This window comes from Raphanus sativus, chromosome 2, assembly GCF_000801105.2.
Source record: "Raphanus sativus cultivar WK10039 chromosome 2, ASM80110v3, whole genome shotgun sequence".
NCBI lineage: Eukaryota > Viridiplantae > Streptophyta > Magnoliopsida > Brassicales > Brassicaceae > Raphanus > Raphanus sativus.
The window spans coordinates 17,489,677-17,510,266 of NC_079512.1; the positions used below are offsets into that span (position 1 = coordinate 17,489,677).

The following is a 20,590-nucleotide window of genomic DNA, read 5'->3' on the forward strand; positions in this document are numbered from 1 at the left end:
TTCCCGGGTCTCAGTTGTTTTGCCGGTTTAATATGCATCTTTTAAATAATTTTATTTTTATTTTTTAATGATACTTCTAAGTTCTAACCAGAAAAACAGCCGGTCAGGTCTGGGTTGTTTAAGACGTGAGTTACTGTTGTTCATGTCTATAGTCTACTATCATCTGAAGAAGCTATCGTCTTTTTTTGTGGAGATCAAACACAAAAAAAAAAAAAAAGAACCAGTGATCAGTGATGCGACGGACGACGCAGGTAAATAAAATGATGAGGCATATCTCTTACTCTAGTTTTTTCTTCTTTACAATAAGAATATACAGAGGAAGTCATTATTATTGGTCATTGCTTTTGTCAAGAAAGCTTAACAGAAACCCACTAACAATCCGACGAGCTATTGGATTAGGAATCTGTCGGCACAAACGTCCGTCGATGTAAGCTACGATGCCTGAAGCTACAAACTGACCAATACCAGCTTTCCACATAAACTTCATCTTCTTTTTCTTCTTCTCATCAAGTACCGGTACTATTGCAGTACTCGAACCACTGTCACTGGCCTCTGCTTCTTCTTCTTTCTTTGGCCTACGACTGGATATGAACTTAGTGGCGTTTTGTCTAAGAATGCGAATTGCAAAGCTTACAAAGAGATGTTCACATAATGTCATTATTGTTGGCCCGATCTTCCATTCCTGCTCATATCAAGATGATCGTATATTACTCAAGAGATCCATCAAAAATCAACGGAAAGAGTATAGAGGGATATGATTTTTTTTAACCTTATCTCCATGGAGACGGCGACGAGGACGAGAGCTCGAAGGATCTCCTTTGAGCAAACCCCTGCTTTCCAGAAAACCTTTGACTCGGTCTATCATCTCATCTATGAGAGAGTTGCTTGGTGGGAGGTTTTTCAAGAAAACCTGTAAGTGAATATATATATATATATATGTATATATGTTTGGTCAGTCAGGAAAATGGCAAGTTCATCATGGCAAAGCAAATCTAAGTTCTAGAAATTTTACCTGATCATCAATGACTTTGACTCTGAGATACTCCTGTCTATACATTGTATCCAGCATAGCTTGAAGGTATCCTTCTATGTATAACTGCAATGAGTGAATATGAATTTGAGCATACATAACTAAGTCTCGCAAGATTGTGTGACAATGATTCTAAATGTTATTAATAACTTAGTTGATATGACAAGAAGCATATTCTCTCTAGATTTTACATGTTTGTGATCCTTCTATTATAAAAGTGAAAAAAACTCAGCAGATGTACAAAAAAGGAAGTTGTATAAGATAAGAGCCGTGAGACATCACCTCATCAATACCGGGACTACGATCAAGCTTAATTGTTCTATCAGGCCCACCTTCCATCAAAGCTGTTCCTATCACCGAAGGTTCCATCGCTAGTTTTAGGACTCCATGGTGGAAACCGCTAACCTGGGAGACGACAGAAAAAGAGATGATTCAAAAAGACTGTATTGGTAATGAAACTTCAGCCTACTTGATCATCAGTATGAAAGGAGATAAGTCCTCACCAGTCCATCAAGCCCTTTCATTTCTGCACCCCTCAGAATAGAGTCTGAGATTTCAGTGAGAGCAGCGAAAACGACATTGGATCCCGCTGTTCTTAGCTGCGACATGGTAGTTTCATAAGAGGTTAAAAAAAAACTGGGAAGTTCATGATCGATATATTATATGGTACGTACAGTTTTCCCAAGATCACCAAAGTAACGTCTTGTCCCTGACAATCCTTTGTTGTCGATAAATTTGCTGAGGAGTTTGAAGGTGCCTACAACAGATATAAGCAAAGGATACTTCCACCTTAACTGATGCATATAGAGTCCAAAAATGAAGATAATAATACAAGAAATGCTCATATCTTACCCACTGTCAAACCAGGGACGTTCACCAAGCCTCGAGAAGGATCGAAAAACGCATCAAGAGAGGAAGATGCAAAATCATCAAACATGGATGCAAAAGCTGGCGGAAGTAATGGACTGCCTTTTGCAATGTAGATTGCTCTCATTGCATACCTAAGAAGCAGTTATCCAAGTAAATTATATCTAGCAAAAAACAGAGGGAAGTGTACTTAACTATTAACATACAAGCAAAAGATTTTACCATGAGTAATGTTTTACACATCGGAGAAGTAGTTCGCGAACCGTTATCAAAGCATGAGTGACCAGTACACCATTTAGCTCGACAACCATATTTTTTATCTCTGGAACCTAAAGATATCAAAGTGCCGGACCAGTATTAGCTCATGAAATGATTTACATGTGAATACACGCAAAACAGAAAAATAAAAAGATTTGAAACTTTTTGATGCACATACATACCTTAACAACACTATGCAGCAATGACCTCAGAGTTTCTTGAGCGGAATTATAGCTCGAGTATGAGCTCCCAGGAACAAAATTAGCAATTATCTAATCGAAATGATGAGAAACGGATGTAGTATTTATAAACACAGCATACAAAAGAAATTGGAAAGACGATTAGAACAAATGTTAGAACAAACCTTTATTGGGTGAATTTCAAAATTGTCAAAATAATATTGACTACTTTGCGTATTAGTAGTACTGAGAGACGATCTCCAAAATGCCACAACTTTCATCAAAGTCTCTTCGTCTAGGTTCAAATTGACTGGCTGCACATTAAGAATATAAAATCCAAAGTCATAAGCAGGAACACTAGAATCGAATTGCTCAACACAATCAATACTTAAAGAGTCAGAAGTTGACTCTGGCTGTTCTATATCCTACTCAGTAATTTAGACAGGGTGAGTAGAAAAGGTAACGATATTTCGGAGAGAGTGACACAGTAACCGCCTGATACCTGCAAAACTATTGAGGCGTGCTTGACTTGTGTGACGCTGGACCCGCTTGATGCTAGAACAAATACACATTTGAATAGACAACCATTTCCTTCACTAGAATCCGAATGATGCTGACGAAGCATGGCTGCAAAGGGTGCCCCTGCCCATTTGTAATCCACATTCAGAGCCTGCAGTGCCCAAAGACAAAAGCCCTGTCTTATGTCTCCAACCAGAAAACCAAGCCAACCTATATGCACTTCATAAAAGTATACCTCTATGCATAGTTGGTTAAATTTCTGTTGGTCAGTGAACATTGATTGTAGACCAAAATTATCTAGCCTTGCCACTAGGATCGGAGAATAAGAGAGGACAGTTTTCTCCTCTGCATTCTGCATAAACATTTGAACACAGAATAAAGTCAAGGAAACAAATGAGGTCGACGCAAACTAATGCAGGAATGGCTACATAATACCGATATTATGGTGCAAAGAGAGAGGTAGAGGACCGACTTACTTGCTTCACTTTTTCAAGTAACTGAATTCCTAAATGGGTTATCCGGAACTGAATTTTTGAACGTGAACGGAATACTGAGTCTCCTTTAAGGCTTTTTGAAACTTCACAAATGCGAATGACTCGAGTCAGACCATCTGCATATACTTCGTATCCGACCTTTACCATCGGCATGCTACCCAATTGCTCGTAGGCAGTTTTATGATCTTTGGCTTTCTTTTCCAACATTAAGTGGGAGGCTATGCTTCTGCGTTGAGTTGCCTTGAAAAGGGGTTTCCATGGACGAACCTTATCTAAGCTGACTTCACGCAGAGGTATTATGCCTGAAACCAAAAAAAAAACAATAGCTTTTTGGTAACTTAAATACCTATGAGTGCTCAGTAGATTTATTATATGGACAGAATTTTTTAAAGACGTTATGGAAGTTGGTAATTTCTAAGCATGAAATGGGAAGCCAACTATTACCATCTACTATAACTACAAGCTTGTGAGGAAGGGTCATATCATCCCATGCATAATCAGCACCACTTTCGGGTCCAAGTACTTCAATCTCTGATGAATCCTGCGATTCAGCAACGGACACTGATTGATGTACATCCATTTAAGAAAAAAACACATGTAGAGATGACGTTAATTAGGATGTGACCAACCTTTTGGTAGTAAGTGAGAGATGCAGACAAGAAATTCTCAATTCGATATGGTGGTGGGGTATTTGGTGGTTTCTGGAAGCGCACAGCAAGAGTTGATCCTTCTTCAGTAACATTTACAGTTGCAAATTCAATTGCGCCTCTGCCTGTTTCACCTGACTGCTTTCTGAACTTGAGGAAAAAACATCCAATTGAAGTGATGCACAGCGGACCTGACCAACTCCAGTTTGCCTTGTTCAACCCGAACTGAATGAATGTCAAAGGATTAACATTGTCACTTCCGTGCTTTCTGATAAAATTTTCAAACAGATGACGTTCTTTTCTCAGTGTGGTTTCCTCCTGCAATCGTAAGGCTGCTCTCTGCTTACTTTTGATGGTGATTATGCCTACAGTGTCATCCTTCCAAGAAAACAAAAAGTGATAGAAAGAAAAGTAAATAAATCATGTACCTGAGATGGAAGCACAAAAAAGTAAAAGGGGATACAATAACAACCTGAAAACAGCGTTGGCGGATGTTGATGGTCTCTTCCGATTCATTGATAACAAGATGTCTCGGAACAAAAGTCACAATCCGTGATGGAACAAACATCTTACTTGAGATTGATTTAACAGACAAACCAAACCTTGTTATATATCGAACTCCAGAGTCATCTTTTGTTCCCAAACTAATTTCAGTAAGTCCTGATAAAGCATCCAAATCCAACACTGCCTCAGTTTCCCCATGACCATCAGCCAATATAACCCTAACCTTGCGAGATCTGGCCAAACAAGGTGTTGAAGTAGTTTATAAAATGATATCGGGTAAAATGACTATATGCTGAGCACGGATAGCCTACCTTAAAAACCACGACCCTTCTGTCTTTTTGGGCAAATACAATCCAAACTCAGGGGGTACAATGTGATCAAGCTTCTCCAAATCTTCCCTGCATTTGTTTACTTTCAATGTAAATAGCCATCACCAGGTAAAAGTATATCTTCTTTCAGATTTCATGTACCTGGATAGAGGCTTTTGATCAGGAGGGTAGAAAAACAAGATGCAATCTGAGTCGTTTTTAAGAATGTACGGCGTGAAAACGGCTGCCTGCACCAACCAGAAAGATATTTTTTTTGAAGTAAAAGCAATCAGGAAGGATGAAAACAGAATTCAAGATAAAATCATGACCTCCAGTATGCCTCTTTTTCCTAACGACAATCTCAAGGAAGCAGAGTATTTTCCACCGGCAAAATCAAGACCAACATCCAAACATTCTGCATCGTTTTTCTGTTTCTGTAACTTCTTAACCCATTGACCACTGTTGACTGGTTTGCAGCTCGTTTGGGTAGCAGTTAGAGTAACTCTGAAGTATATCATGTCAGGATTAGCATAGAAATCCATTGTTTTTCCGCTCTGTACCGTTGCATGCTTGCCAATGCTGTGTTTCTCCATCGAAGTTAACTGATCTGCGAGCGAGAAAGTAATGTTAGATGCAGAAATACAGGTTACCTTAAAAGCATATACTTTTATGCAGTACCAGTCTCTGTCAAAAAAATGGCTGCTTCGGAGGATAGGAAGTTGGACACCTGTACGGTGGGCAAAAGAAAAATTTCCTTCTGCTCTCGCAATGCAATACTTGCATTCCGTTTCTCAAACACATCAGAGGATGCATCAGGCCGTGTGATAGATACTTCCCTCCCAATGCTATGGATCAGAAAATGCACCTTGTCGACACACTGATTTTCAGATGTGACAGAGCAATATGTAGTAGTCAAGGAGACGTTCACAGATTTGATAGCTAAAGCCCTTTTAACTCCATAACTTAATTTATCAAAAATTCCTGTTAGGCGTACTGCCTTCCCTCCTTCAAGCTCCTCAGACCATTCACTTGCCAGTGACTTCTCACTTTCAGAAAAAACTTCCAGAGATTTAGGCCTGAACGAGAGTGAAAAATTACCTGCCATTTAGTTTATGAAACCAATCAGAATATCACTAATAACAATCAGTGGAAATGTTACCTGCATTACCTGCATTGATATTACCTGCATAACTAAAGCAGGAAATATAGGGAAATGAAGAAAGAAAAATTGATGGAAACCTAGTTGCATAAGCTATAGTGATGAGGGAACATTTCAACCTTACTTAAAAGTTCATGTTATGAATATCGTCTCAACAAACAAAAATCCTACCGACAGATAAAGATGTCAATGCCTTCTTCAGATCTCCCGATAAGCTAATGGCATTAAATGCTGCACTTGAATCATCAATTGAACCACCAGGCTTCAGAGGTACAGAAGCAAAAACATCTCTCTTCTGCTTAGATCGTTGGAAACGTATCTCCATCGGAAGACTAGTTTCATTATGAATCCTTGTCAAAGGAGAAACTGAGATCGATAAACCGTCCTACAGGTGGTAGTCAAATACAAGAGATAAAGGAAAAACTGCATTAATTTTTAAATGATCTTATAGAAAACCTTGAGAATCAGCTTTAGACATACCTCAAATCCCTTCTTAATATCAACAACAATAAACGGTCCAGGATGACTCCTTGAATCTATAGAACATATATAATGTCAAGTGGCTGCGCTTATTCAGGTGGGAAACCATGAACATATGGGTGTGAAAAGCATCAAAGTACCTTGGAGTGATACTATCCTTGTTCTCCAAGCTAGTGTTCTGGCTTCTAACAAAGATACGTTAATAGAAGAAGTTACGAAATTTCCAGAAGATAGCTGGACCGCAGCCACTGGAGAAGCTTCTGGTTGATGGTTCATTGAATGCCTTTGAAAGATATTACATACAATTAGGGATCTGCATCCACTATGTTATGTAAAAGCAGAAGTTAACGTGTTTCTCCACTCTCAGTTAGTTCAATAAGATTTAGTCTTAATTTTTAGTACTTTTCTTCTGCGCCTTATGTGTAAATAGAACTAATCGGAAAATGGGAAAGAAAATGTTTTCAGCAATCTAGTGAAGAGAATGCCAAACACTGTTCGCATTCACTACGAAGCATAAACACATGCAACTTCCTGTGCAGAATGAACAAAGCATTCAGGGACCAAGGAGTTACCGAAGAAAAATCGAAGCAGTTTGCTTCCTACCAACTGTGGCCGTCTGTTTCTCGCTGAAACGGCATGTGAGGTCGAGGGCAGAGAGGTTTTCTATCTGAAAAAAAAAAAAACAATTCGTTTCATGGTTCCTCTATTAGAACTGGTGTAATGAAGGAAAAAAGTACGAAAACTATAAAAGCAGTGGACAGTAATCAGGGAAAGGATAACCTTGCAACAATTGGCAAGAATAACGGAGGTTTTCACAGAAAATGGACCAGCAACCTCCAGTTTCCCAAGCATAAAAAGGAGCATATCCAAAGACAGCTCGGTTACAAAGACTTCCAACTGCACATGCGATAGAAAAAAATATATAACGAATTATATATCTCTGATACTTTATGGAAAATGCAGTAAGAAGCTCTGAGCACCTTTCCAATTCTGCAGTAAACATGGCTAGGTACTTTGTGAATAGTATTTTCACGATCCTGGGTCTGAAAAGTAGACCGATAGAACGCACTAACTTCAACTGGATGTATGAATTCCCGCCTATTCCGGAAGAAAGAAAAACCATTGCTTAAGGAAATTTTATATAGGCGAGGAAAACGCATAAAACAGGGAATACGTATCTTAAGAGATTAGGGAAAGAGAACTTCTCACCATTGGTTTGTCTGAGCATCAAAGTACAGCACTACAACGTTTGATGTGCTTATAATCCTGGCTTTAGAAGATAGCATTTGTAAAGTTAGCTGAGTCATATCAATTGAACCACGAAACAGGGGAAATCTGTCCCTGGTTTCTGAAAGTTCATGAACAATGGTCAGAGATACGCCGTCAATCGTTATGGTAATAGAAGGGGGAGAAGAGTTCATCACAGATTGCGTTTCAGAATCATGGATCTCAGGAGGTACCACAGATGTAATATTACGAGTCGCCAAACTTTCACGAAACACTTTAAATTTGAATGGATTTCCTGGCTTCCGGACAAATTCTGGAACACCATCGATAAATGCAACAGCTGAATCACCCTTCTTGTTGACGAGGTAAAATGAATCTTTCACCAATTTACGGTATGTCTCCCAGTCAATGTCACCCTTATAATTTTCAGATTCACCAACAGAAGCCCGAAAGAGTGTTGGTGCATTGTCATAAAGTCCAGACACGTTAACAATATCTGACCTTGAATGATAGTTTAACCGTAATGGCTCTCCTTTATTGTTTTTGGCATACAAAGATGTCAAGGAGAACCATAAGGTGGATGAGTTCCATCCTTGATGGCGGTGGTAAGTTACCTGCAGATGAATTCAAATATTTTAGGGGATACCATAACACTGAAAAAAAAAAACGGGGGATAACAAATAAAAAGGTCGCTGGCCTGATTTTATTGTAAAAGACAAAGGATGCTAATTATTTTCTATATTTTCTTCTTTTTCTCATGTCGTACAATAGGACATACCCTGAAAAGAGCTCTTTCTCCGACCAGAGAATAGTGAAGAGTACCAGCCACAACACACTTGTCCCCCCTATCTTCCACTGTGAAGAACATATGTTGGTGTATATCTTGAATGGCAACAATCGCTCCTATATGTATATCAATTTCCATTAGGAGAATGAACCCAACATTTTTAACGAATGGCTCAATCATTAATATAGCTACTTACCATCAGGAACTACAGACTCGAAACGTCTTTCAGGTTCACTATTGAATGAAGGCCTTTCTAAAGAAGCATGTGTACTTTCTCCTCCAGGTAACGTAGAAAAGGATGAAAGCATTGAAAGGACCATCTGATGTAACAACACATGATATTTCAGCAAACAAGAGTATTAGTACATAAGGAATAATTTATAACTGTTTACATATGCATTCCAAATCCCAAAGAATGGTACCTGCAGTTCTGACAGAGAAATGGTTATATCAAATCCTAGAACAGAACAGCCGCCTTCCCAGGCCTGGCTAAACTGGTGACCGGTAATTTCTCTCTTCTTAACAGATGCAGAGACACGTAGGTCTTCCAAAATGTAGTTTTTATACCGAGAGGGAAATCCTCCCTGTAAATTGCTGTTTGTAGAAGACTCTCTTAGACCATTGAAGTCTCCTGAAACACTTGTGCTATCACCTGAACTGACTACATCTCTTTGCTGAAATGGTGTTTCAAGAGGAGCACCAGACATGAAGGAAGAAGATTCACTAAATTCGGGAGAAGAGAACTGTGTAATATTTATGTCCTTTTCCACGCTCTCAAGAATCTTGGAAAGAACTGACAGGCGAGAAACTTCACAAAGAAACTTCTGATCTCTGCCTGCTGAATCCAGAGAACTATGGAGAGTGATCTCCAGAACAATTTCCCTTATACCTCCTGCAAAATCAAGCAATTATCATTTCTTTGGAAATTCAATTTTAAATGTAGACAAAGATAGTACAACTTACCATATTCATCAACACAGACAAAACCCGTTGCAAACTGGGTAACATCTATAGAAAACGCTTTTACGGGGTACCAAATTTCTTGTTGAGAAGGAATATTAACTTCATTGACACCTGAACCAGCTTCGACTTGCTCACGAACTGGTGCAGGAGATTGAATATCTGACATCTTACTTGAAATGAAATAAAGGTACGCGGAGTAACCATGAATTAACCCTATCAAGGCCTCTGGTTCAAGAACAAAAAGACCACCCTGCCAGCAGCATGGCAAGTTATTTAATGCGCCATATAGAGATAGTCAATATGTATGTAAAGCGAGAAGTGTTTATTATTTACCTGGACTCTGCAAGAAACTGACTGAAAGTTTCTCCCAATAGAGACCGATGTTACGAAGTTACTTGACTGACGAATTTCAATCAAGACATGTTTTGTTGAGCACCTAGCTACAAGTAAGTCAGTCACTGCTAAATCGATGTGTATCCAACAGGTCGAGTTGGACAGTGAATAGTCTGAAGCAGAGTCAAACTGGTCTACTTCTCTCTGAACCTGAACTCTATTTGTAGTCGGTTCATTCTCTGTTGATGCGTTTCCTGGATAGTCACCAGCCATACGACAGGCGTCCCCTCTAGCTGATGGGATTGAGAAATCCATACCGACATTCAATATGCAGCTAGAAAGACATGCTTCAAGTAAGATATCATGTGATCTGAACGGCAAAGATTCTAAGATAAAGTTGCCAGAACTCTTCCATATATTATCCCTATATCTGAAGAGTATAGATTGGAGTTCACACAAATCAACAATGACTAAAAACCTATGTTCTTCACAAGATAGTTCAGCGCATGCTTCCTGAACGGAAGACCAGATTCTCGAATCAGCCAACTCTGTTGGCTTCTCAAAATTTTCGTCTGCTACAGGAACATCAAATATCACATCTATAGCCCTAACCTTAATGCTCGCTTTCACTGCATAAAGAGTTTTGCAAAAAGTCTTCTCGATCTCATGTTCCACATGCACTGCGTCAGACCTGAGAAACCCTTGTCCCAGTGAATGATCCGCAGAGCTAGAGTCGCTCAAACCACGGGATAGCTCAGAAACTAAGCTTAGAAGCATCTGGTAAAAAAAATAACAGAACTTACTTGCATACAGTTTTAATAATCTAAAAGGTAAATTAGGATCTTTAAGCAATTCCGATGGTACGCTCAGAATTTTATACCGAACAAGCACAAGGACAGGTTCGTTTAGATTGAGGAACTCATAAGTATTTGAGTATCATGTCAAAGTAAGAAAGCCTAAAAGGATCTTTTCTGACACACGCTAAATCATAAAGAAAATCTGATACATCATATATAAAAATCCTTTAGACATCTTAACAATATCTTAGCAAAAAGTCATCCAGAAATTAATCACTTGGGTTCGAAGTATACATTACTAAAGGGCCTTTTATCAAATTTTTCTACTGATAAAAATCAACGCCATAAGCAACGAAATAAGGTATACACTAACTAAGAGAAATGATAGTCATGCTTCCAAGCAGCTGAACTTTGTATGATCCACCAAAAAAATATAAACTCACGCGGTAGGAGACTAATTTCTAAATACTTAGCAGATTAAAGACGCGAAAATAAAAACTGCCAAGAAAGCCTCTCTTACCTGAAAGTACGCACTTAGGTCATCCGTTTTTGATACAATAGTCACTCCCGACACCAACACGTCCAAACCAGTTGAGAAATGGATTAAAGCTTGGCTAAAGGAATAAAGATGCTCTCTGCAATATATTGCAGATCTCTCAGGTTCAGATGGAATTTCATAATGTAAATGATGGCTGCTACCAGTTTACAATACTTGATTGCATAATGAAGTCATGATATGAAAAAGTGATTTCAGCAGGAACATAAAACATCACATATATTGAAAATAGAAGTAGAAATACGAAAAGCCCCCATGGAAAGATGAAATGGATAATAGCTTCCACACAAAGCAAGATTACCCGGTTAAGACCCTCTTTTCTTTGATGTAGATATCTTATATACAATGACATACACTAACTAGTTCAATGAAGCACCAACGTTCAGTCCTATAAGTTGGGGAGGAGATGTAACTACCTATCAATCTTCAGCACTAAATGATGTTATCAATAAACCCTCGTGTGACATGACAAGCAAATTATGTATCAAGCAGGGAGACAAAAGCAATGTGTAGCTTAGTCTAGAACATATGTAGCAACAAAAGGCAACAAAATAAAGTAAGTTAATGATTTAAAAGGGAGTAATTTGACATAAGCAGGAACACCACACACCTTAAGGATGAAAAGCAGACAGTTACGGGTCTCAATACAAAAAACTGACTCCACTTCTTTTCTGCCATTTTGCAGAAAGAACAATCAAATCCTGGAAACCCCAGGTGTGAGGACAGAGAATTCCACCCTTGAGAAACATATTTTTCATAACTTGGAATCACAGTATCACTTAGGCCAAGCTCCTGAAGCGAAAGCCTATCTGATCTTGTGTTGTCAGGCCCTTGAAACATCCTGAATGGCACCACGTCAGATTTTTTAGTCGGCCAGACCACAAACTCGAGATCATGGATATCAAATAAAAGAAGATTTTTCTGCCCAGTTAAAGCATCCACTTCTTCAGCCTTCTCCACCAATAATTTGATCTGTGGACCACCAACAAGTATACCAATCTGGATCTGTCTCTCTGGATGAACTTTATGCAAAGACAGTTCAATAATCCTTCTATAGATCCCATATTCGTCAGAACTAGCCATTTCAGGATTAACACCACCTGTTACCAAAGAATTTGAATGAACCCCTCCAGTAATTCCGTCTAAAAATAAGCTTTGAGACTGTTGTGTCTGCCAAATTAGCAGAGCCATTGAAAACAACGATGGATAGTCTAAAACAATATCTAACTTTCCCGATACCATGCTGCATTTCCAGACCCCAGAATCTTGGTTACCAGCATCCTCATATGCCATGCAGCTTTTAATATCTACGAGTACACAAGGGTTATCAGAAACTTTAAAAGTACTTCTATCCAACTTCAAGCAATTGCTGTTCCAGTTCGACCACATTTCTCTCAGAAGATTTTGCAGATGCAGAATGCCTTCCTGTCGATCATTGCCATGATTGTTATCGGTTTTGGAAAGTAGGATTGGCTGTGCTGGGTCCATCTCTAGGATAGTATTCACATCTTCACGCATATGCTTCTTATTTCTTTCCATAGAAGTACTGGGATCTTTTGTAGATCTCATGAAACGACTGGTCTTTACAAAACTAGAGGACTCAATCTTCAGTTTCCCACAGGAAGCAGAAGACCACTGATTAAGACAGTCGGCGGTATGCATTACCAAAAACTCATCAAACGAAAGGCAAAGAATGACATTTGAGTCCATGTGTTCAGTGCTATCTTTTGATGACATCAAACCTGAAATCATTTTCTCTGGATAAAATGTGATAGAAAGTCTCCCAAGATTGAAAATTGCATTGAACTCAAGAGATACCCGCTCGGAATCATCTTTGTTGTTCCCATAAGTTTGTAGTTCTTGGGACAACAACTTCTTTAACGAGAGAAAGCAGGCTATAGACCAGAATGCTCTACTTATAAGTCTCCAGATATAAGCTAAAACCCAGGTGATCTGACACAAATAACTGAAGTGGGCATATAAGGAAGTTTCTTCATAATCATCATTAGCATTCTGAGAATTCAGGCAAGTTCTGTATCGAGCTACTCGCCGCGCCCGTGTGATTGCTTCAGCAGGGAGCTCTTTCTCAATATCACATATCATATCCCATTTACGTCTTGCAGTCACAAACTGCCTTTTGTTTTCTGAAACTTTCCAGAGTGATGATTTCTCTGGCATTTTCCTAGAGTACCCAGCTAAAGATAGCAAATACTCATAAGCATTCACGTATCGTATCCAGAGGATAACAGCACTAACTAAATTCTGGAACGAGCTAGCGTGAGGCGAGATCATCAAGCCTGTTCTGCGAGCAGCTACTTTCCAAAGATAACGCCCAGTTCTGACAGAATTGCTATCTTTGGATGATAGCTTCGCCAATCCCATTAAAACCGGAAGATCAGTGGGTCTAAACGTGAAACTTATCTCTGGAACACGGACGATCAGATCAGTAATTTGAAGATTATGCAGCGTAATCAGAACAACAAGACTGTCAAGTGCACAAAGGTCATAGGTATCATTATTCCTCTTGTATCCAATCTTGAAACCGTGGCCACTCAGTGTCAAGGAACTACGGCTCAGAGGGAACAAAACAGCAGCAGCTGAACTCCTTAATAAACCAAGGTTCCCATAATCCTCAGAATCACTCCTCAGCTCGTTGATTTCAAGAACACAGCCCAAGTCACTCAAACCCGGGAAACAAACTTGAACACCAATACCCTGTATCTGAATACGGAAGTGCCTGAGAGCAAGATTCGAGAAAGAAGTCTTGAGCTTGCTTCTCTGAGAAGTGCCGTCCAGCATTCTTCCCAAGATTTCATGCAAGAAGCATCCCTGCAATGTAAAATCAACACACCTATTATTACGATCAACCAAATCAATCCCAAGAGTCAAAGAAAACAAAATACACAGGTGTATAACCTCGGGATCAATAGACGACAGAACTTTCTTTATCTCATTCGCTACAGTCTCACGTGACGCTTGCATCCTCCTACCTGAGCTTCCTACCTCCGTCTCTCTACACGCAGAACCGATAAACCCTAAATCAACTATAGACATCGAAACCAAACTACACGAAAATCAACAATTGAGCTATGAGATCAAGTTACCGAGCCGTCAATTTGGCATGTACACCGCGAATTTCGATCTGAATAGCCGGAGCTGACCACACGGAGAAGCGGATGACCAGGTAGTCGACGGTAAGGCCTTCGAATGAGAAACTAGATCCATCGAGGAGATGATTAAGCTGAGGGACATCGAATCGGAAGTTCCTTAGCGTGAGGAGAGTATCAGTAAACCCTAATTTGATCTGGAGATCAGGATCTTCCCGAGAAAACTTTCGCAACAGAGTACGGAGTCTCCGTCGGACGAAGTTGCAAAGGAACGTCATGCGAATTCAAGTCAAACAGATTTTGTTGCTACTGTGTGTGTGTGTGACGACGATTCCTCCATTAACGCGTTCGAAGAGAAGCAAAGGGTTGATGTGTGAAAAGATCCTCTTATCTTGCAGAGCGGGAAAGCAAGAGGACAACCACTGACTCACGGGGACAAACCCTTGCAGACACGTGACGGCCTCTTACTTCAGCACAAAGGCGATGAACCTGGTCTTTGCCGTTTTCTTCTTAGGCAATAGGACTACGTGTAGTTTTTTAAATTATGCCATTTGTTACATTTTTCCAACCAAGATATGCATGTCTTCTTTGTATTTATTTAGGGCAGCCTCTAGCTAATTTTTAAACTGTTGCATTTTTCTACTATATCAAGCTACTTTTTTTTCGTAAATGTATATCAAGCTACCTCCTATATACATACTTCGTATTTTTTTTTTGCTAAAAACTTTTCTATTTAAGGCATGAGAAATAAAAGAGTATAAACCAATGTTTAATAGGCCAAGAAACTTTACAAATAAAGAGACCCAATTTAAACATAATACTGTCCAGAAAATAATTAGAAGATAGAGGAAGCCTATCAAAAAACTTGACCAAGCCAATTTGAGGAGTAGTAACGTAGGGGGTAACGGAGGGTCATTGATCACGGTGGAGACGCAGAGAACCAGATGTTGAGCATGTCCGATGATAAGCGTGGTTCAGTAGGCCGAAAGCTAGCAATTCTCCGACGAATCAGAAGATCGATCTCCGAAGTGATTGAAGAGATCGAACGGAACAAGCTACGGTGGAGTCTGCTGTTTCGTTCTGTCCACAAGGAGTATATAGTTGCCTGCCATGCAAGTAAAATCAGAGTCTTCTTGGCTTTAGTCCCAACGAAATTGTGCAAGCTCACGAGAGTGTCGTCCCATGATCTGGTAGGAGGAAATCGAGCACGGCGGGAAGAGAAGTTCCAAACCTCCCACGAGAAGTTACAATCAAAGAAGAGGTGGGATCGCGATTCCAGTTCGGAGTTGCAGAAGAGGCAGGAGCCATCATCGATGATTCCCTATTGTAGCAGGCGATCTCTGGTGTGCGATCTGTTTAAAACCATCAGCCAGATGAGGAAGCGATGCTTTGGTATTCCTCTAGAGAACCAAACCTCATTGCACCAGTTGACCTTGCTTATGTCATCCCTTAGCAGGTTATAGACTTAGCATGTGGAGTATTTTGTCTTCACGGAACCGCCAGGGCACCAGAGGTAACTGTCAAGAGCCTACGAGATATTCAAAGTAGTAAAGAAAGTGTAAAGCCTCACTTGTTTCTCTGAACGTGCAGGTGGCAAAACCCAATGATCCAAGTCCCATAGTTCAGCAAGAGTAGATGTCGCATGGATGCCCCTCCTTGCAATAGCTTCATCGTTTAGAAAGTTTGAGATCCTGCCAAAGGGTGACCAGTTGCAAGACCAGAAGAAAGTAGTCTCGCCATTACCAACTGCCCGCTTAATCCAGCTGTAAGCGTGATCCCGTAATAGGAGCAGTTGATTTGCTTGCCATGAGAATTTCTGTTTTGTATTAATGATCCAAAAGTTGTTTCTGTCTCCTTCCAGGATTTCTCTAGTATACCAATCTGACCAGATGGAATATTGCTTGAAGAAAGGAATCCAGACAAGTTTAAGTGCACAAGCTAAGTTCTAGAGGTTAAGGTTTTTAAGTCCTAATCCTCCTTCATTTTGGGAGTTGTTACTGATGCCCATGAGACCTTCGCTGAATATGGCCCCTCGTCTTCCCCTTCCACAGAAACTTATTGCACAAGGAGTCTATTTCTGCTATGCAACTTTTAGGAAGAATGAACGCGCACGACCAGAAGTTGGTGATTCCGGCAACAACAGTAGCAAGCAGTTGAAGCCTACCTGCAAAAGACAGAGTGCGAGTAGTCCAAGCAAGGAGCTTAGATTTAACCGATTGCAGCAAGGGTGCGCAGTTAGCGAGCGAGAGCTTCTTTGTGCATAATGGAACACCCAAGTATCTAACGAGGAGAGTACCCTCACATAATCCAGTAGCTGCTTTAATTTGATTTAACTCATGAGGTTTGATTCCTGCAGCGAAGAGGGAAGTTTTGTTAATACTTACAGTGAGGTCAGATCTTGCTTCGAAGTCCCTGAGGATAAGTAGGATTGCTTCCACAGACCGCTGAGAGCCATCACAGAAAATGAGGAGGTCGTCCGCAAAACAGAGGTAAGTAAGCTCTGATCTTTTACACTTAGCGTGGTATTGGAATTTCCCTTCCTTTGCAGCGTTATCTAGGAAGATAGATAAGCAATTCATAGCTAGGACAAAGAGATAGGGGGATAGGGGGTCTCCTTACCTTAGTCCTCTTCTTCTTTTAAAAAACCCATACACTGAACCATTAAACCCAAGAGTAAAGGATGTAGTACAGACACAAGCCTGAAGCCAAGATAGGATAACCTCGGGGACAGAAATACTTCTTAGGCACTGAAAAATAAACTCTCATTTAATAGTGTCGAAAGCCTTTGCGATGTCTACTTTAATAGTTATCCTTTTTGGGCCTCCCAGTTTGTAATAGCCTTGGACAATTTCCGAGGCCAACACTGTGTTTTCAATAAGCAGTCTTCCTTGTACAAACGATGTTTGGTTAGGAAGGATGACCTCAGGGAGGATTACCTTAAGTCTCTTTACTAACATCTTCGAAATTGCTTTGTAGGTAGTATTGCAGCAGCTGATGGGCATGTAGTCAGAGATGGCTGATGCTCCTGGCTTCTTTGGGACAAGCGTGAGTATAGTAGAGTTCGTGGATGTCGGGAGGAAAGCCGTTTGAAAGAACTTTTGGATAGCAGTGATCGTTTCCTGTCCGACAATTTGCCAAGAGGCTTTGAAGAAAGCTGAAGTAAACCCATCAGACCCAGGTGATTTATTCGGGTTGATCTTAAGTAGGGTGCTTGCAATTTCTTCCACTGACGGTGGAGTAGAGAGGATCTGAATTTGTTCAGCTGAGCAGCGGAACACATGAATATCGAGAAAACCATTGGAGAGATGACACCAGTGGGGGAAGGGTAGTGGAAGCGAGGATAGCACTGAAGTGATTAAGGGCAATCTCGCAGAGTTCTGTGCAGTCAGTAACTAAGATACCGTTTAGGAGAAGTAGTGATCGAATAGAGTTGTATGATCTCCTGCCTGCAGCAACTCTCATGAAGAAGATAGTGTTTTGGTCCCCTAACGTCAGCCAGTTAATGCGCAATTTCTGTTTAAAGAATGCCTCCTCAATGCTCCGCAAGAATGTCCACTTGGCCATCATGTCTTTTTCCGCTTGAAATGTTTCTGTGGCAGGTTTTTCCATAGACTGCACCTGCACAATCTTAAGCAACTCGTTAGTATCAAACACTCTCTTTTGAATATCAGAAAAAACTCTCTTTGTTTAGTGTTTTTAACTCTCTCTTTAAATTTTTCAGTTTAAACCCCAAGTAAGAAAGATCTGCTGCATTGTTCCCACTCTGAGTCCATGCGATTTCAACCACCATGGTAAAGGAAGGATGATTGGTCAGAAAGTTAAAGAATTTGAAGGGTTTGGTTCCAGGGGAGGGAAGGGGACAGGCTAGGGTGAGGAGACAAGGTGAATGGTCTGAGAATTCATGCGGGAGAAAGGTGACAATACTATCAGGAAAGGATTCAATCCATAGGTCGTTGACCAGTGCTCTGTCTAACTTCTTTGTGATTGGCGCTGATGGCGTTTTGTTTGTCCAAGTGTGGCCAGCGCCTTGATATCGGAGATCCGAGACACCCAGAGACAGCAGGTGATCAGCCATCTCGATCATGTCAGTAGTTAGGTGATCGACTTCAGGAGAGGAGTGCTCTTGGTAGTGGATAATTTGATTGAAGTCGCCACCAATGATCCAGATTCTGTTCTCAAGGAATAGGGTGCTTTGAATCTCAAGAAGGTCATCCCATAAGGCGACTCTCTCCTCACGAGTGTTAGAGGCATATACCGCAGTGAAACTGATACTAGAAAGAGATGGGATCTCAACAGAGCACGTCATGGACTGTTTGGATTGATGAAGAACCTGTAAAGTGGCAGGATGCTTCCAGATAATGATGATCCTCCCGTCATCATCAGTATCGTGGTTGGATACAAAAAATTCCAGTCTGGACAGACACGTTGCAAAAGAGAATTTAAATTGGGTTTCTTTATATGAGTCTCCAAAAGGGCACCGACTAGTGGCTTATGTACAGACTACCATTGATCAAAAGAGCGGTGCTTGTCACGCTCATTAAATCCGCGGACATTCCAAAAAAATAAGCCTGGATACATGATTAATGGAGGGGATCCTCCGGTAAGAGAGGATGAAGGGTAACATGAGTGGGGGAGGAGGTACCAAAAAGGATGGGAGGGTTAGCAGGTAAGGCAGGAGAGGACAAGACATGAGAGACGGGGTCAGAAGGAAAGGGGATAGAGGTCGAGAGAAGGAGTGGTGAAGAGTGAAGGGATTTTTGTGGAGGGATGGGGTCAGAGGACAAAGTAAACGAGATTGAGGAGGAAGAAGAGGCCAAGGGTGCAAAAGAGTTTACAAAGGTGATAGAGGGTTTGGGTGGGAGGATAAACAGAAGAGCTGGATAGTGGGATGATAGGGCAGTCTTTGAAAGGAGCAGAAAGGTCAAGAACAAAGGGGCCATCAGGGATAGTATTTGGGATAGAAAGTGTCAAATTGGGTGGGCTTGGAGAAGAAGTATCAATTTCCATGAGAATTTAAGATGGAGAAGGGGGAGGATGGTGCATTAGTTTGGGTGAGAGGTTGAGGATTTGGCAATGGAGGGTTCACAGTTATCATCAGAGGGTTCACAGTTATCATCAGTGGGTTTTTTCTGATAAGAAACTTGGATCCAATCATTTGGTCCCTTTGATCCAATAGGGCAGTTTTTCATAAGATGACCAACTGCTTTGCATGAGTAACAGACAAGAGGAATGGAGGAGGATGGATTTTTGGAAGAGGTAGATGTTTGTTTGGAGGAGGGAGGGAGGGGGGGAGGAGGAGGGACTAGCAGACAGTTTTTTTTTTTGTATGACCGATCTCCTTACAATGAGCACAGATCGGTGGTATCCAAGGATATTCAACTTCAACATTTACAAATGAACCATCTGATCTTCCTACCTCCACAATCTTTGGCAGTGGGATGGAGGTATCAATCTCAACTTTGACATGGGCAACACTAATGCTGGACAGGTTGAGGGTCCAGTCATCGGTTTCCTTCGGTTATCCAATCTGCCCAGCAATATGACTTAACCCTTCATCATAGATGAGGTCAAATGGTACTCCTTTGAGATGAGCCCATAGTTGAATTCTGTTGAGCGAAGGCGTGTAGGATTCAGGGAATTCACCCCACTTTGATACATGGAACATTTATGTGTCAACATACCAAAGTTTTTTAGAGAATACTTTTCCCCTGATGAAGTTGTTGGGTAGCCTGACAAGAACTGCTTTTTTATTTGGCAGCATGTGGATTTTCAGGTGGCTTCCTTTTCCCCACATGAAGTTGAGTACATTTTGGATAAGCTTGTAGGCAGTCACTCGCCCAAAGAAACTACAAACAACAAAATTTTTATGGAGCTCGGCGCCCTTGCGGTAGACGTCATCAGGTATAATGATCCTAGGAATACCTTCAGGGGAGAAAGATTGGAGAGACAGTCGTTTTAGGGATCTGTCAGTGTTTAACTTGGGCCTAGACGCTCACACAGATGGGGATTTAGTTTGGGGAGTTGCTGAAGCGGCGGTGGTCTTAGGAATAGCTACAGAGGGGGATTGGTGGAATGGAAAGGTGAGGGGAGGGGGTTTGTGGGAAGATGTAGTATACCGGAGTTTAGGGGGGAATAGGAACAGAGGGAGGAAGGCCAGGTAGAGTAAATCTAGAGATTGGATTGCAGGGAGGGTTAGAGGAGTAAGAGACCAGCAACTGGGCAGTAGAGGAAATAGGGAGGGAGGGGGTAGTATTTTGCATCTCCATAGGAGAGGCAGAACTCAGATCTAGAGTAGTAAAGGGGAGAGACGAATTTTGAACAGTAGTAGGGTTTGCTACAGGGGAAGAGAAAGAGTTACGGCGGGAGGCTTTTGAT

At 40.9% G+C, this 20,590-nt stretch overlaps 1 protein-coding gene across 1 annotated transcript; it reads right to left on the reverse strand.

The window, feature by feature from the left end:
* Nucleotides 1-252: 252 nt before the first annotated feature.
* Nucleotides 253-14,657, reverse strand: LOC108842002 (uncharacterized). The gene is made up of 36 exons (XM_057001223.1): nucleotides 14,213-14,657; nucleotides 14,025-14,121; nucleotides 11,719-13,937; nucleotides 11,073-11,187; nucleotides 9,756-10,532; nucleotides 9,423-9,672; nucleotides 8,882-9,351; nucleotides 8,656-8,779; nucleotides 8,451-8,575; nucleotides 7,655-8,286; nucleotides 7,426-7,543; nucleotides 7,226-7,342; nucleotides 7,018-7,112; nucleotides 6,586-6,728; nucleotides 6,446-6,501; nucleotides 6,137-6,350; nucleotides 5,485-5,904; nucleotides 5,136-5,413; nucleotides 4,969-5,054; nucleotides 4,810-4,896; nucleotides 4,467-4,731; nucleotides 3,977-4,372; nucleotides 3,792-3,888; nucleotides 3,330-3,649; nucleotides 3,089-3,205; nucleotides 2,837-3,004; nucleotides 2,520-2,648; nucleotides 2,338-2,427; nucleotides 2,120-2,226; nucleotides 1,883-2,031; nucleotides 1,705-1,787; nucleotides 1,534-1,629; nucleotides 1,313-1,435; nucleotides 1,013-1,096; nucleotides 770-910; nucleotides 253-682 (listed from the first exon to the last, which is right to left on the reverse strand). The coding sequence occupies exons 1-36, from the start codon at nucleotides 14,491-14,493 to the stop codon at nucleotides 329-331; spliced, it is 9,423 nt and encodes a 3,140-aa protein (XP_056857203.1). The 5' UTR covers nucleotides 14,494-14,657; the 3' UTR covers nucleotides 253-328.
* Nucleotides 14,658-20,590: the final 5,933 nt, after the last annotated feature.

Coding starts and splice junctions, on each gene's coding strand:
- LOC108842002 (XM_057001223.1), bottom strand. CDS start 14,493: ATGACGTTCCTTTGCAACTTCGTCCGACGGAGACTCCGTACTCTGTTG. Junction 5,414..5,484: donor CATTTTTTTGACAGAGACTG/GTACTGCATAAA, acceptor TCTCGCTCGCAG/ATCAGTTAACTTCGATGGAG. Junction 3,650..3,791: donor GCTTGTAGTTATAGTAGATG/GTAATAGTTGGC, acceptor TTTTGGTTTCAG/GCATAATACCTCTGCGTGAA.